Genomic DNA, 17,255 nt, shown 5'->3' on the forward strand with positions numbered 1-17,255 from the left:
GGTTGATGATATTACTAGTTTATCTAGCTTGTCCTTGTTGCATATAATCGATGCAGTGCCTGTTAATTTATCATTGAATCACAGCCTACTTCGCCAAACGTGATGATTTAACAAGCTCATTCGCAAAAAAAGCACTGTCGTTGCACCAATGTGTACCTAACCATAAACATCAATGCCTTTATTAAAATCAATACACAAGTATATATTTTTAACCCTGCATATTTAGTTAATATTGCCTGCTAACATGAATTTATTTTAACTCTTGCATTCTGTGCAAGCAGAGTCAGGGTATATGCAGCAGTTTGGGCTGCCTGGCTCGTTGCGAACTGTGTGAAGACCATTTCTTCCTAACAAAGACCATAATTAATTTGCCAGAATTGTACATAATTATGACATAACATTGAAGGTTGTGCAATGTAACAGCAATATTTAGACTTAGGGATGACACCCATTCGATAAAATTCGGAACAGTTCCGAATAAACGTTAAGTTTTCGAAATGATAATTTCCGGATTTGACCATATTAATAACCTAAGGCTCTGTGTGTTATTATTTTATAATTAAGTATATGATTTGATAGAGCAGTCTGACTGAGCGGTGGTAGGCAGCGGCAGGCTCGTAAGCATTCATTCAAACAGCACTTTCCTGCATTTGCCAGCAGCTCTTTGCTGTGCTTCAAGCATTGCGCTGTTTATGACTTCAAGCCTATCAACTCCCGAGATTAGGCTGGCAATACTATAGTGCCTATAAGAACATCTAATAGTCAAAGTTATATGAAATACAAATGGTATAGAGAGAAATATTCCTATAATTCCTATAATAATTACAACCTAAAACTTCTTACCTGGGAATATTGAAGACTCATGTTAAAAGGAACCACCTACTTTCATACGTTCTCATGTTCTGAGCAAGGAACTTTTACATGGCAAATATTGCACTTTTACTTTCTTCTCCAACACTTTGTTTTTGCATTATTTAAACCAAATTGAACATGTTTCATTATTTATTTGAGACCAAATAGATTTTATTGATGTATTATATTAAGTTAAAATAAAAGTGTTCATTCAGAATTGTTGTAATTGTCATTATTACAAATATATATATAAAAACTGTCCGATTAATCGGTATCAGCTTTTTTTGGTCCTCTAATAATCAGCATCGGTATCGGCGTTGAAAAATCATAATCGGTCGACCTCTAATGCAGACAAATGTGAGAGCCTGATGAGCAGTTGCAAATGCAGTGGACCAGGTCACCTCCATCCCTCCGAGTTTAATGTAAGATGGCAGCGCTGAGGAGGGCGCGAGTCTTGCCGGTTCCTGCTCAACCTTGGTTTGTTTTTTTATACTGTGCTCAGATGTTTATTCTATTCTGAGCCATGTACTTTATGGTCGTATTCTTATCTTTTCTTATTTCTTATTGCTGTTGCATTGCCGAGAAGGAACCTGCAAGTAAGGATTTAATTGGACGGTGTATACCAGGTGTATCCTGTACATACGACTAATAAAACTTTAAACTTGTCCCTCACACCTGACACCTCAACTTGACTTAATCCCCCACATGCTGGAAGTCATCTGACCAGTGGTCTGGTAGGCCACTTCCCCTGCATGGTCCTCACTTCAAAAGCACAGGTTCAGATATCAGACCCAGACTAGTAACACAAAACTGTCACCCCCTTACACACACTCCAAACCCTTACCTCGGCCCGACTGCAGCATGGCAGAGAAGGGGTAAACACACACATACCTGCCGTCTTTTAAATATAGTTTATAGTCATGTTTAATGGGTTTGCACAATCAGGTCACATTCCAATACCACTTAAGTTTAGCAGTTGAGCTATTGAGGCTGAAACATTACCTCCCCAGCCATTTGAAACGACATCCACAGTATGTTGCAGCTTATTTATATGGTTTGTCCATATCAAGTGTTACAAATCAAAGAGCTACACATTACCAAAGAGAGGATGTTCCCCCAGAACAATCATAAAAATTATGAAAGTCACTGTTTCAATATGGATCTGGCCACAGTCTCTTGATCTGCAGCCTGTCACTGTGCAATCTATTAGAAGAGATAACATTTGCAATCATACTGCAAATTGTACAATACTCCATGGGCTATTAAACCCGTGGGCCACAGTACATGATCATGTATGTGTCTGGCCAGAGATTGCATATGAGCAAATACTCTTGACAGCCCACTTTAAATAAGTGTTTAATTAAGCATTGTAAACCTCAGCTGGCGGCCTGGAGAGGCTGTAGGATAGGATTTGACTGCACTCTCATAAACTAGCACAGTGACATGCTTTCCCATCCCTGCCTGCACAGTCCCTGTCAGGCTGCCTACCATGCTGTGTGGACTGCAGTGAGAGAGCAGAGCTGAGCACAAGGCACACACACACACACACAGGCATGCAAACTGCGCTGACTCCCTCGCTGGGGGTGAGACACGATATTTCGGCATCATTGCCCCCTTAGCGGAACCAGGGCTGAGGGATGGGCAGAGGCACAGTGGGAAAGGCCGAGTACTTCCAGTCACGAGATAGAGTGGTAGTCTTATAGGAATGTGCATCTCTCCTTTCATGAATGATTTGATACGCATCTAGATACATGGGCTCTGATACGATACAGGAACAATACCTTTTAGTCTGAAACGATTCAGTGTACGATTCGGTTTGATTAGGGGAACGAATTGATGCGATTCGGTTCAATTCGATGCACACAATTTTTTTGGAATGAACACATTACTTTCCATTTTAAATTAATATCTGCTGCTGATGGAAGCTCAGGACTTGGGCCTCTCTGAGCTGGATCGTTCTGAGATTACTTTTCTAAGCTGTGTGTGTGTGTGTGTGTGTGTGTGTGTGTGTGTGTGTGTGTGTGTGTGTGTGTGTGTGTGTGTGTGTGTGTGTGTGTGTGTGTGTGTGTGTGTGTGTGTGTGTGTGTGTGTGTGTGTGTGTGTGTGTGTGTGTGTGTGTGTGTGTGTGTGTGTGTGCATCTACCACCCCACTATCAGATACCACCCGACTTTCATCTGAAATCATCTTCACACAATGATTAACTTGTAATTTTTGCAGATACATTTTTTTTCTAGATAGTACTATGTCAACATTTACAATTACACCGAACCTAAACCGGCCGCGCGCGTGCGCCATCTTGCGCAAATTGGTTTTGTCCCCCCACATCAAACGCGATCATGACACGCAGGTCATGTATATAACCAATTATACTAATTTGGGGACAGGTCGAAAAGCATTAAATATTTATGGCAATTTAACTAACTAACTTGTCCTATTTAGCTAGCTTGCTGTTGATAGCTAATTTGTCCTAAGATATAAACCGTGAGTTGTTATTTTATCTGAAATGCACAAGGTCCTCTACTCTGACAATTAATCCACAAATAAAATGGTAAACCAAATATTTTCTAGTCATCTCTCCTCCTTCCAGGCTTTTTCTTCTTTGGACTTATATGGCGATTGGCATCTAACTTTCATAGTTACATGACTACTGACCAAACTCAGTTCATCTTTCAATCACCCACGGGGGAATAACCAATGAGGAGATGGCACGTAGGTATCTGCTTCTATAAACCAATGAGGAGATGGAAGAGGCAGGACTTGCATCACATTCAGCTTCACAAATAGAACTGACTTCTATTTTAGCGCTTGGCAAATCAGACGCTCATTGGCGCGCACGAGCAGTGTGGGTGCAAAAATTGAATAACATGTACGTTTAAATTTATTTTGCAACACAAGTGGTGCGGTCAGCATGTTAGAAATTAGTAGGACAGGACTATCACGTGTGGTTTATATTGTTTTTGGGGGAGGGGATTTATTCATCCTAAAAATAAATATCAGTTAACTTACTGCATTTCAACACATTTTAGCATGGTGCAGAGACAAAAATTGCTGTTTTATAACACAATTCTATACATTTTGGGCTTCAGAGTGGAGCATCGGTCTAAGGCACTGCATCTCAGACTGGAATCGAACCAGGCTTTATCACAACCGGCCGTGATTGGGAGTCCCATAGGGCAGCGCACAAATTCTTATTTACAATGATAGCCTACCCCAGCCAAACCCTAACCCAGATGACGCTGGGCCAATTGTGCACTGCCTTATGGGGCATAGTGAAGACATCAAAACCATGAAATAACACATATGTAATCATGTAATGACCAAAAAAGTGTTAAACAATTAAAACATGTTTTATATTTGAGATTCTTCAAAGTAGAGAATGTCAAGCGTGTGCAAAGCTGTCATCGTGGCAAAGGGTGGCTACTTGAAGAATCTACAATATAAAATATATTTTGATTTGTTTAACACTTTTTTGGTTAATACATGATTCCATATGTGTTATTTCATTGTTTTGATGTCTTCACTGTTATTCTACAATGTATAAAATAGTAAAAATAAAGAAAAAATCTTGAATGAGTAGGTGTATCCAAACTTTTGACTGGTAGCGTACATTAAATTACTCTTGAACGTTGTAATAGTAGAACGCACAAGGTGACATTTTGAAATTGAGTAGTACATCAGTATTAAGCCCTAGTCACGAGGACCACTGCATCACAGTCCTCTGTACCACTCAGCCAAAGGTAGAGAGGGAGTGTGGATGTCAAGTGCAGAGGAACATCTAACCCCATTCTGTGTAACCTTGGTGACAACTAATGCCATTCTGCTTTCCAGGAGGAATGGGTCCTGTCGTAACTATGCAATAGAAATGCCAGTGTGTCTGTGTTAAACAAGAGCCAGCAGTCACAGGACATGAACAAACAGTGGAAGCTGAGCCTAACAATACGCACACAGTGAGATCTGTCTTCATTCAAGGCCATCCAGTTGAGGATAGCGTCATTACTCTAAATTGTGATTTTAGCCCTGAATCCCACACTTCACTTAAACCTTTACTTGAGCTCCAGCACGGAAGCAGCTGAGTAAAATGATGAGTCATGCTAGCCAAAAGGAGTACCTCAAATAGTGTGTGTGTCAGAGTGTGGCTGGGGCTCGATAGGAGCATCTGTCTGCTGCCAGGCCAGGCTGTCCAGAGACCGCCCGTGTGAACAGCAAAGACCAATAAAACAGTTCACAAACTCTCTACTCTACTTTCAATCAACAAAACCATGTCTGTTTCCCTAGTGGGAGTATTTTTGCACATTCTATTTCCAAACACCAACTTTCTCCTCTCTCTAACTCTCTCTCACACCTTTTCTGCCTCTCTCTCTCTCTCTCTCTCTCTTCTCTCTCTCTCTCTCTCTCTCTCTCTCTCTCTCTCTCTCTCTCTCTCTCTCTCCCTCCCTCTCAATGTATCATTGAGCCTTGTTTGCTGTATACTTGGAAGCAATGGCATGGAAAGTTTACTGTGGTGAGAGTTAAAAGCGAGCTTAATTACATTTTATTAGCGTGGACAGATTATTAAAATGCATAGGGTAGAAAGTATACAAGACTTGATGGAGCATGGCCATTAATTTGCTATGCCCGGAGTAATTGTATATTCTATGCATAAAATATAGCCCTTGATTAAATTTAGCAGATTTTTTAAAACCTTTGGGAAATGGGCAAAATCATAGTAAAAAACATGTATATTCTGTACCCTGTATTAGAGGTCGACCGATTAATCGGAATGGCCGATTAATTAGGGCCGATTTCAGGTTTTCATAACAATCGGAAATCTGTATTTTTGGGTGCCGATTTGGCGATATTTAAAAAAGAAAATGTATACCTTTATTTAACTAGGCAAGTCAGTTAAGAACACATTCTTATTTTCAATGACGGCCTAGGAACGGTGGGTTAACTGCCTTGTTCAGTGGCAGAAATGAACGGGGGATCCAATCTTGTCAGCTCGGGGAACCAATCTTGCAACCTTACAGTTAGTCCAACGCAATAATGACCTGCCTCTCTCTCGTTGCACTCCACAAGGAGACTGCCTGTTACGCGAATGCAGTAAGCCAAGGTAAGTTGCTAACTAGCATTAAACTTATCTTATAAAAACAATCAATCATAATTACTAGTTAACTACACATGGTTGATGATATTACTAGATATTATCTAGCGTGTCCTGTGTTGCATATAATTTGACTGAGCATACAAGCATACAAGTATCTAAGTATCTGACTGAGCGGTGGTAGGCAGAAGCAGGCGCTTAAACATGAATTCAAACAGCACTTTCATGCATTTTGCCAGCAGCTCTTCCTTGTGCGCCAAGCATTGCGCTGTTTATGACCTAAAGCCTATCAACTCCCGAGATGAGGCTGGTGTAACCGAAGTGAAATGGCTAGCTAGTTAGCGCACGCTAATAGCGTTTCAAACATCACTCGCTCTGAGCCTTCTAGTAGTTGTTCCCCTTGCTCTGCATGAGCAACGCTGCTTCGATGGTGGCTGTTGTCGTTGTGTTGCTGGTTCGAGCCCAGGGAGGAGCGAGGAGAGGGACGGAAGCTATACTGTTACACTGGCAATACTAAAGTGCCTATAAGAACATCTAATAGTCAAAGTTAATGAAATACAAATAGTATAGAAGGAAATAGTCCTATAACTGCTATAATAACTACAACCTAAAACTTCTTACCTGGGAATATTGAAGACTCATGTTAAAAGGAACCACCAGCTTTCATATGTTCTCTTGTTCTGAGCAAGAAAGCTTTCTTACATAGCACATATTGCACTTTTACTTTCCAATACTTTGTTTTTGCATTATTTAAACCAAATTGAACATGTTTCATTATTTACTTGAGGCTAAATTTATTTTATTGATGTATTATATGAAGTTAAAATAAGTGTTCATTCAGTATTGTTGTAATTGTCATTATTACAAATAAATAAATAAAAAATTGGCCGATTAATCAGTATTGGCTTTTTTGGTCCTCCAATAATCGGTATCGGTATCGGCATTGAAAAATCATAATCAGTCGACCTCTACCCTGTATATTGTAAAAACAGATTGTCATTAACAATAATTTAGGGTAAAAAAAACTTTTACCATGAAATGAAAGTGACCAAGGTTTGTTGCTCTAAGTGAAATGGTAAACATGGACTTGTTTACCATTATCTTGGCTGTATTGGTCTGACACCTGAAAGTTCTGAACTTGTCTCCAGTCCTCCTACACATGATGGTGAGCTATATGTTGAGAAACTCCACCCATGGCTTGAGGGACTGAAGTCCAATGGAATCCCAAAGTTCAAGAGTAAAAAAATGTCATGCCCCTACAGAGGCGGTGGGACTCTGCCGTGCTCAGCAGGATGCTGAGAAATGCCCCACTCTGTGATTCACAGTGGCGAGGACACTGGCCTGACCACACTGGACAATAGCTCTCAATTGTTTGTTGTTTGAGTCCTCCTCCTTTTTTAATGCTAATTGAGGTTATTCCCTGTTTCCTTTCCATGTCACAATCATCTGCAATATCCCACATCCCCTTCCTTTCCTCGTAGCAGTAGCACAAAACACAGACGTTCTCATCAATTACATCCAAAGGGCTACACACACTAGCTAGTAACTATACAAAATCAACCAGACATCATCACATAGATAAACAAGCACCCCTCCTAAAGAAGCCAACTGTCAGTTTAATTTCTGATAGATACCCATACTCACTTATAACGTAAATGCAACCACCAAAGTACTACAGATATAGGCCTCTATCAAAAATAAACAGCCGACAACCAATAAATAGCAACTAACAGACAGTAGCAATAAAGACTGTACTTACGTATAATCTGTGAGTTGTAATGTCATTGTTTAACTAATAAACTAATGGCACCCCCTTATTGAGCAATTCTGAACATTAGTTTCTGAAGGGCCTTAATGTATTGATTTTAGGTGTGTAACGGTTCACCAAACCCACAGTTCAGTAGGTATTGTGATTGTGGGGTCACAGTTCAGTTCGGTTCTGGTACAGGGGGAAATGAAATGTCAACAGTTACTGTAGTTTTACTTGTTTGTTTTTGTTGTTGATGGGTGGTCACTGTTAAGTAGCTCTCTGTAGACCTGAAGGTCCATCCTTCTGTTGTATGCGCAACTCGGGATGCATTGGCCAATTCATTGACAACTTCGGCTTTAACCTGCTTATATAGAGCAGGTACTACATGCTTGCTAAAATGGGTCCGAGAGGACAATGTTCGTAACGTGGCTCGAGCACTTTCACGAGGTGCTGAAACCCCTTATTCTTCTCAACCACCGAGAATGGGCGCATATCCACAGCTATAAACATACATATTGCTCTTGTAATTTCTTTGTCCCAGGTCAGAATCAGCTGCGAAGGGCTGCTTGAGTGCAGAGGGGAGACGTAGTTGTGTTGTTTTTTAGGGTTTCCATCTTGCTCCACAGGTAGGAAAATTAGAGTGATGTTGGTGTAAATGCATCAACATGTTTGAGGTGTTGGCAGCCGTGGCGACGTACTCTCTGTCCAACGCTATTAAATCTACTGGGAAGACAAAATGTTCCCAAACTGGAGATTTAAACAAAGATAGAGAATCCTCCTGGTTCATCGACTCCACCACTCACCATCGTACAGAACTAGTTCCCGGCTGCGCCTCACAAAAGGACAGTATGAAATACACCAATTAAGATTTTAATTTTGATAACAACGTGCGCATAGGCTCTCGTTGTTTTAACGGAATAGCCTGAATTTTTGTCAGCTCAGATTTACTCAAGGCATACAACACAGCATAAGCATAGCCTATAGGCCTAGTGTTTTTAGTTTTTATATGAACAAAAATATAAACACAACATGTAGTGTTGGTGCCATGTTTCATGAGCGGAAATAAAAGATCCCAGACATGGTGTGCACAAATTTGTTTTCATCCCTGTTGGTGAACCTTTCTCCTTTGCCAAGATAATCCATCCACCTAACAGGTGTGGCATATCAAGAAGTTGAATAAACAGCATGATCATTACACAGGTGCACCTTGTGCTGGGACAATAAAAGGCCACTCTAAAATGTGCAGTTTTGTCACACAACACAATGCCACAGATGTCTCAAGTTTTGAGCAAGTGTGCAATTGACATGCTTACTGTAGGAATGTCCACCAGAGCTGTTGCCAGATAATTTCATGTAAATTTCTCTATAATAAGCCGTGCAGTGTCGTTTTAGAGAATTTGTCAGTACGTCCAACCGGCCTCACAACCGCAGACCACGTGTATAGTATTGTGTGGGCGAGCGGGTTGCTGATGTCAACATTGTGAACAGAGTGCCCCATGGTGGCGGTGGGATTATGGTATAGGCAGGCATAAATTACAGAAAACGAACACAATTACATTTTATCAATGGCAATTTGAATGAACCAAAATACAGTGACGAGATCCGTAGGCCAATTGTCATGCTATTCATCCACCACCATCACCTCATATTTATGCATGATAATGCACGGCCCCATGTCGCAAGGATCTGTACATAATTCATGGAAGCTGAAAATGTCCCAGTTCTTCCAAGGACTGCATACTCACCAGACATGTCACCCATTGAGCATGTTTGGGATGCTCTGGATTGACAGCATGTTCCAGTTTCCTTCCATAACCAGCCATTGAAGAGGAGTGGGACAACATTCTCCAGGCCACAATCAACAACCTAATCAACTCTATGCGAAAGAGATGTGTTGCGCCGCATGAGGCAAATGGTGGTCACACCAGATACTGACTGGTTTTCTGATCCACGACCCTACTTTTTTTTAAGGTATCTGTGACCAACAGATGCATATTTGTATTTCCAGTCATGTGAAATCTATAGATTAGGGACTAATTCATTTTTTTCAGTTGACTGATTTCCTTATATGAACTGTAACTAAGTAAAATCTTTGAAATTGTTGCATGTTGCGATTATATTTTTGTTCAGTATATTTTTTATGCATTCATTCGGGTTCCCAGTGCTGACTGAACTGACTCCCCGTGTTCGGTATGAATATGTGTACCTTTACACCCCTAATCGATTTTGCAGGAGACATGATTCCGTCACTGTTGGGTCCCTTTGCTCCACCACATGGTGTTTAGCCTTAGAGACTCCACTAAGTTGCTTAACAGCAGTCAAACTCAAACATGATCAAAGTGAGCTGTTACAGTAGCCTAAATGTTATTAATGTTCACAAACTGGGCATATACTCAATTCAGAGGAGACACAGTCTTCAGAAATGCATTGAGCCTCATTAGACTTTTCCCGTTCCGATAACACATTACTGGATTACATTTGTTATATTTTCTATTTAGTTAGACACCTCCACCTGTCTTTACTGGTGTAAATGAATGAGACAAGAAAATTGGATACTGCGCAAACCTTGCAAAGCTTGCTCCGAAACCTTATTACATTTGACCCTTTATTCACTCTCCAAAAACACCTGACCCTTCTTGAAGGCTGGCTGGAAACTGGGCTCCAAATGATGATGTCAGAAGCTATAGCAAAGCCCAGTTGTCTTCTCCACTAACTAATAAGCCATTGCCTTTTCATAGCCTTCTCAAAACATGATGAAGCACACTATTAACATAACTCAGCACAATTGGAAGATGCTATAACAGGTTGCAGGAACCAGGTGCCCAAGTTCCCTGAGCTGTTGTTGGTAACCACTAGAGCAAGCAATAGTTAATGGCTGGCAGGTAGCCTAGCGGTTAATAGTGTTGGGCCAGTAACCGAAAGGTTGCTGGTTTGAATCCACGAGCCAACTAGGTGAACAATCTGTCAATGTGCCCTTGCGCAAGGCACTTAACCCTAATTGCTCCTGTAAATCGCTCTAGATACGAGTATCTGCTAAATGACTAAAATGTCAAATAATTGCAAGACAGATGAGGTACGGGAAATGTAAAGAATAACGCTGATCTGACAACAGCAACAGTCCTCATAACATTGATATTTTTATGCTATGGAAAATAATCCACATCTTTACAAGCTGCTCAGTCCTTTAAAGTCATTGTGGTGCACTTGTGTGAACTATGTATACATTCTTTAAAGACAATGTCCTTGACATAGAACATGCATGTGGATAAGACTGGAGGCATTGTCAATAGAAATAGGACTGAGTAGCAGCTCAATTGTACATTTAATTTAGCAGAGAAGGTCTGCATTTCATATGCATTCCACCACTTGTTTGCCTACTCATGGCATATAAACAATCATTTTGGATACTTGGGTATCCAATGACTTTATCCTTGTTTCTGAAAAGGCCTACTGAACCCCTTTTAAGGGGTTGCATACACTGCAAAAAAATATATATAGTAGTTTCAACTAATTATTATTAAGTAACTGGTTCCACAGCCTGTTTTAGTTTACTCAACTTTTCGGTCAAAGTGTTATCTGAACTTAACATTTTTAGGCTAAAACTTAGCACCAACTTGAGAAAACTTAGGCAAAAATTACATGTTTGCTGAACTTGTCTCATATGTTCATTCAACTAGAAAAATATTATTTGTGCATTTTCACACAAAAAAAGTATGTGCAGTAACACACACAGTGCTTTTGACATACAATATTTTCAACGTACATATTTGACACACATGATTACATTGTGCATGTTCATATTCAGTAACTATTATTCAACATGTTTGCGATTTGAACTCACTACCTTTTGTTTCACAGCATTCCGACCTTTCTTCTACACCACCATGTCTGTGTCAATTAGCAGCATCATTGATTTGATTGACTTATTTATGAAATGTGTTTTTTTCCCTGTATAGTTGTCTAACGTTGGGGAATATTTCTTTGTTTTAATGTTACTCTTTAATAATACTTTTACTTGAGTGTACTTTTAACAGAGCTGAGATTTACTTTGAAGTGCAAAGTATAGCAATACAGATGAAATCAGTCATTGACGCAGAATTGGTGGCATAGCAGGAAGATCGGTGTGCCGTGAACCAAGAGATTATGAGCTAAAATCCCAGGCGAGGAGATGTTGAATAATAATTATTGTATACATGCTCAATGTCATCATGTATGTCAAAGTGTGTCAAATATGTATGTTGAGAACATTGCATGCCAAAAGCACTGTGTGTGTGTAACCTGTTCCACAGCATTTTTTAGTGAAAATGCCCAAATAATAATTTCTAGTTGAGTAAGCATATGAGACAAGTTGAGAAAGCATATGAGACAAGTTGAGCAAACACATAACTTTAAATCGACAACATTTTCTCAAGTTGGAGCTAAATTTGGGCCAACAAAAAAATGTTACATTCAGGTAAGACTGATTAAAAAGTTGAGTAAACTAAAAAACAGCTGTGGCACCAGTTAGGGTTCTACACGGAACCAAAAGGGGTTATTCAAAGGGTTATTCTATTGGGTCAGCCAAAGAACCCTTTTTGGTTCTAGATAGCACATTTTTCTTCTAAGACTGTACCTTTATTTGAAAGCACTGAAGTGGATAAAGAGACGCACTAGTCCATTGTATAGGCTATTGTAAACTGGAGAAAAACTAGGCTTATTTCATTTAACACAGTCCTCCAGGATGTGACATCAGGTCCTATATGCATATTGTGTGGCTAAAATAAAAGGCCAAAAGCTAAGATAAACCAATAGGACAGTATTTACCTATACTTGGCGCGTGCATGTGCATACACATAATGATATTGGTGGACTCGAAAACCGCGCGCTACCACCACCGCTACGAATGCAAAATGGCCACATGGTCAAAGTAGTAGGCTAACCTTCATCCATGGATTCATCCTCGTTCGTTTGCGGGAAAGCATCATTATAAAGGCTCACATTTTTACGGGTGTAGGCCTAATTCATTGCTAAAATATATGAGCCTGTAAAATTGAATCAAAATCAAAAACATATAGGCTAATATGTTTGTGGGCTACTGTAGAAAAATCAACAATCTCAAAGTCTAATGTGATATATGTTTACATTGTGCAATGTGACCATATTTTCAGCTATTTCCATAGCTAAATCAAGCTAGATACGGCATTATTTGTTTAAATCATCAATTTGCTTTTGCTATTCAGCCTACTCCCAAATAAATGAATCTCTGAACTGACGTGAGCCTGGCGATGAAGCCTACAATAACATGTAGCCTAGCATGTAGGCCTATGTATCTCTTAACAGTCATGTGGACCAAAACAAGATACTACTACTGTAGTCAGACCAACAATACAGCTGTAACTAAATAATAATAACATAAAATAGCTACAATGTTAAACCAATGGCCATAAAACATTGTTGCATTGTAACGGCTCGCATGAATGAGGATAACCCCGAAGAAACCTGACAAGGTATACCGTATTATTTTGAGTAGGACATCACAATGGCACTTACTTTCTCCATTTGCCGTCCATAGGTAGATAGTGGAGACAGATAGCGTCAGACCCCAAAACAAGGTCAAAGTATTCCTCTCTGTCCCAGATCTCATTCCTGATCAATTAATTATTCACCTCTCTAAAAAGCAAATAACTTAATTCCAAAATAGTGGAAAAGGGAGATGATGCCACCGAGTTCACAAAAAGTAAAAAAGAAAAAAAAACTTGGTCCAGCAAATGGGCTACACTGTTTGACAGGTAGATACAAATTCGTGTTCAGAGTATAGCCTACTATTTTTCCAAGTTTTGTGTTTTGGTGGATTTATATATAGCCTAGGCCTATATATTTAAAAAAAATATATATATATATATAAGATTAAATAAATTAAAACAATTCGTTATTCTTGCCAACGACACAATGATTTAAGGATTGCTGGCAAGACATTCGTGCCACTGATTTCACTCGACAGATGATGGTAATCCGCATCCTCAGTCTCCATTTCTTGAAACCCCAGTAATTGTGCGCAGGAGTTTTTATGACTCGCAATCGAACAACGTTCACTTGTAGTAGACCAAAGGGAATTCCAATCTTCTATCATTCATTTCCGTCTGAGTGATTAGAAGGAGAATCTACGGCCAGTTCCACAGGGTGGTGGCTGAGATGGGAAATGAATGAGAACGTAACTCCGTTCAATGAGCCTTTCCAACAGGGCGCAATCCAAAATATCCTCCACAACAGAAATTGTTTCACCAATCTCACCCCCCTTTTCTCCCGCCCCCTGCACTGTCTGTTTTCCCCGTTAACGCAGTCAATCGTCTCCTTTGCGGCTGAAAAAATACTTATGCCACGCAACAGTAGACTATCAAGTTTAAGAGCTTCGGTTGGGGTGTAGTATGGTATACTTGCACCAAACTCAAGCATCCGTTATGTCCTGTGAGCCATTTATGGGTGATGATGTGTATTTTTTTGTTTTCTCGTATAGCTCCAGTAAGCAGCAATCCTATCACTTGCCCTCGTTGTCGGTCTCCAGTCCGTAGAATCACTGCTGTAAACAAGAGTAAGCTCCGCTCACACAGAAACACATAGCACTAAGCATACGGCAAGTCACGGAGAAAAGCTGGACTGGAGCAAGCAGCCAATGACATGGATAACCAATGTTAAGGTAATTTTAAATGTAATTTAGCCTATTAAAAAAGATGCATCCCTCCAAAACAAGTGTAACAAAAGGTTATAAATCGTTTATAAACGGTTAATTATAGCTCCCGTTGTATAGGCTACATTTGTAAATCTGTAATAAACATTTGTGAGATTGTTATTTCTGAATTTGTCAAATTGTGTGTTGATATATGACCAGGCTACTGTTATTCATTATTAGGCTACTTTTATTATTGCCCGTGCAGTCATGGGCAAGCACCATAACAAATACACAGTTTTAACCAATGTGTTATAACTGTGTATTACATTTACATTACATTTATAATATCTTAACTAGTAATTAAAGAGTTTATAATCTACATACAGCTAAACCATTTATAACCGTTAAATCACGTAGCCAACGGTGTTGCCTTAAATTAAGCTATTTGGTATGATTGGTGGTCACTAGGTTAAAACGTTCCATATTCGTCTATAGGGTAATAAAAGCAAAGTAAATATACATTATTCTGCCTACAGGCTATATCTACTTTCCATATATTATTTTGTGTAGTAGCCTAATAAGTGCGATATATGGAAGAAGAGCTCATTTATTTGTTATTCCCTGGGAGTAGTGAATTATATAACAGTTGCCTAAACGTTATTTGAAATGTAAAAACACTTTAGAATCCAGCTCCCTCTGAATTCAAAATAGGTAGCCTAAGTCCTATGTCCGGGATAAACATTTAGCAAGCAAATAATTACAATCACAGTAGGCTACAACATTTTATTATTGGATGCATTGTGTTTACAATGCAAAACAATTCTTTATATTAGATTATTGGTAGGCCTATAAATTTACACCGAACATATAAATAGCCTAGCCTATGCTAGTCTATTTTCCGCAGTGCCCGTTTGATTCTTTCGGGATATGTTGGTTGTACATGGATGGAAATGTAGGTTTATATAGCCTACATTTATGTTTGGAATTAAATGTATATGATTATTGATTCTAGTCTTATAATAGACTGCCGTATGTGTTGTATAGCCTATATTGACCATTTTCAAATAGATAATCTTACCCAGTTCCACATTTTTGATGTGCACGTACAGTACATTGCCTGACACACGATAGCCCAAAGGGAGTAGTAAAATCCGCCATGGAGTATCATCGAAATTCACGGATTGGACTCAATATTAGCGTTCATTCATCTGTGTTCTCTCTCTCGCTTGTTTTGTATTGATAGCGCGCAATGGGCAGGGCTCAAATAATTCATGTTAATTCTGAAAAAGTAACATTATAATTTGAATAGGATACAAATAATAAAGCAGGTCACCAATTCTTATTTTTAACTTGTGGTGTTAGCTTATAGATACGTCATGACATGCTTTATGTTTCAAAATTCAAAAGGCCCTTGCACTTCTGAGCCATCTATGTTGCAGGTGCATGCTTTTTGATTCATAAAGTTTCACTTGTTTGCATTTGTTTCATAACGTATTTAATTTTTCAGCATATTTTGTTACTTACAAAATATTAGTAAATCTTTTTTATGGCATATTTGTTCAGCAATAATAAATAAATAATGTGGAGAAACAGCCTCCAGGTTGTTGAAAAAGGTGCCGTTTTATCATGTTATTCTAAACATTTTGTCAAGAAGCTATGAGAAAATGTTGCAGTTTTAAAGCTAATTTCCTGCAATTCTACATTTTTTTGCCATGATGCTGAGAGAGAATGTTGCAGTTTTATAGCTAATTCCCCGCAATTCATTACATTTTGCTATCATAAGCTATCTGGGTGGCCACAAACCTCCAATAATGTTTTGATATGTTAGATCAATTAGAGTTACTACTCATTTATTTTTATGAAGGCATTCTCATTAGAATGTGTGTCTGTCAGAATATATTTGAACAGACAGCATGTATTTTATGTTAATAAATTCATATTTCATGAACAATTACTTAATTACACCTAAGCAGTATATACACAGTCAACATCAGTGCTCTCTCAAAAACCGTTGGTGCATGATGCCACTGCTCAGGTGTAATTCAGTAATTGTTTATGATATATGAATTTAACAATTGATTAAACATAAAATACATACTGTCTGTTCAAATGTCTTGTGACAGACATACACTGTTGAAGTCGGAAGTTTACATACACTGAGGCTGGAGTCATTAAAACTCGCTTTTCAACCATTCCACAAATGTCTTGTTTAACAAACTATAGTTTTGGCAAATTGGTTAGGACATCTACTTTGTGCATGACACAAGTAATTTTTCAAACAATTGCTTACAGACAGATTATTTCACTGATAATTCACTGTGTCACATTTCCAGCGGGTCAGAAGTTTACATGCACTTAATTGACTATGCCTTTAAACAGCTTAGAAAATTCCAGAAAATGATGTAATGGATTTAGAAGCTTCTGATAGGCTAATTGACATCATTTGAGTCAATTGGAGGTGTACCTGTGGATTTATTTCAAGGCCTACTTTCAATCTCAGTGCCTCGTTGCCTGACATCATGGGAAATTCAAAAGCAATCAGCCAAGAGCTCAGAAAAAAAACTGTATACCTCCACAAGTCTGGTTCATCCTTGTGAGCAATTTCCAAACGCCTGAATGTACCACGTTCATCTGTATAAACAATAGTATGCAAGTATAAACACTATGGGACCATGCAGCCATCATACCGCTCAGGAAGGAGACACGTTCTGTCTCCTAGAGATTTAGGTACTTTGGTGCAAAAAGTGCAAATCAATCACAGAACAGCAAAGAACCTTGTGAAGATGCTGGAGGAAACAGGTACAAAAGTATTTATATCCACAGTAAAACAAATCCTATATCGACATAACCTGTAAGGCCACTCAGCAAGGAAGAAGCCACTAGTCGAAGACCGCCATAAAAAAGCCAGACTACGGTTTGCATCTGC

At 39.1% G+C, this 17,255-nt stretch overlaps 1 protein-coding gene across 1 annotated transcript in view; it reads right to left on the reverse strand.

The window, feature by feature from the left end:
- LOC118401242 (insulin-like growth factor 1 receptor) overlaps window positions 1-14,244 on the reverse strand; it is a 161,767-nt gene extending 147,523 nt beyond the window's left edge. Inside the window, exon 1 of the mRNA XM_035798596.2 lies at window positions 13,213-14,244. Within this exon, the coding sequence (XP_035654489.1) occupies window positions 13,213-13,306 (94 nt within the window). The 5' untranslated portion in view covers window positions 13,307-14,244. The remainder of the gene's footprint in view (window positions 1-13,212) is intronic.
- Window positions 14,245-17,255: the final 3,011 nt, after the last annotated feature.

Source organism: Oncorhynchus keta, chromosome 22, assembly GCF_023373465.1.
Source record: "Oncorhynchus keta strain PuntledgeMale-10-30-2019 chromosome 22, Oket_V2, whole genome shotgun sequence".
Classification (NCBI taxonomy): Eukaryota; Metazoa; Chordata; class Actinopteri; order Salmoniformes; family Salmonidae; genus Oncorhynchus; species Oncorhynchus keta.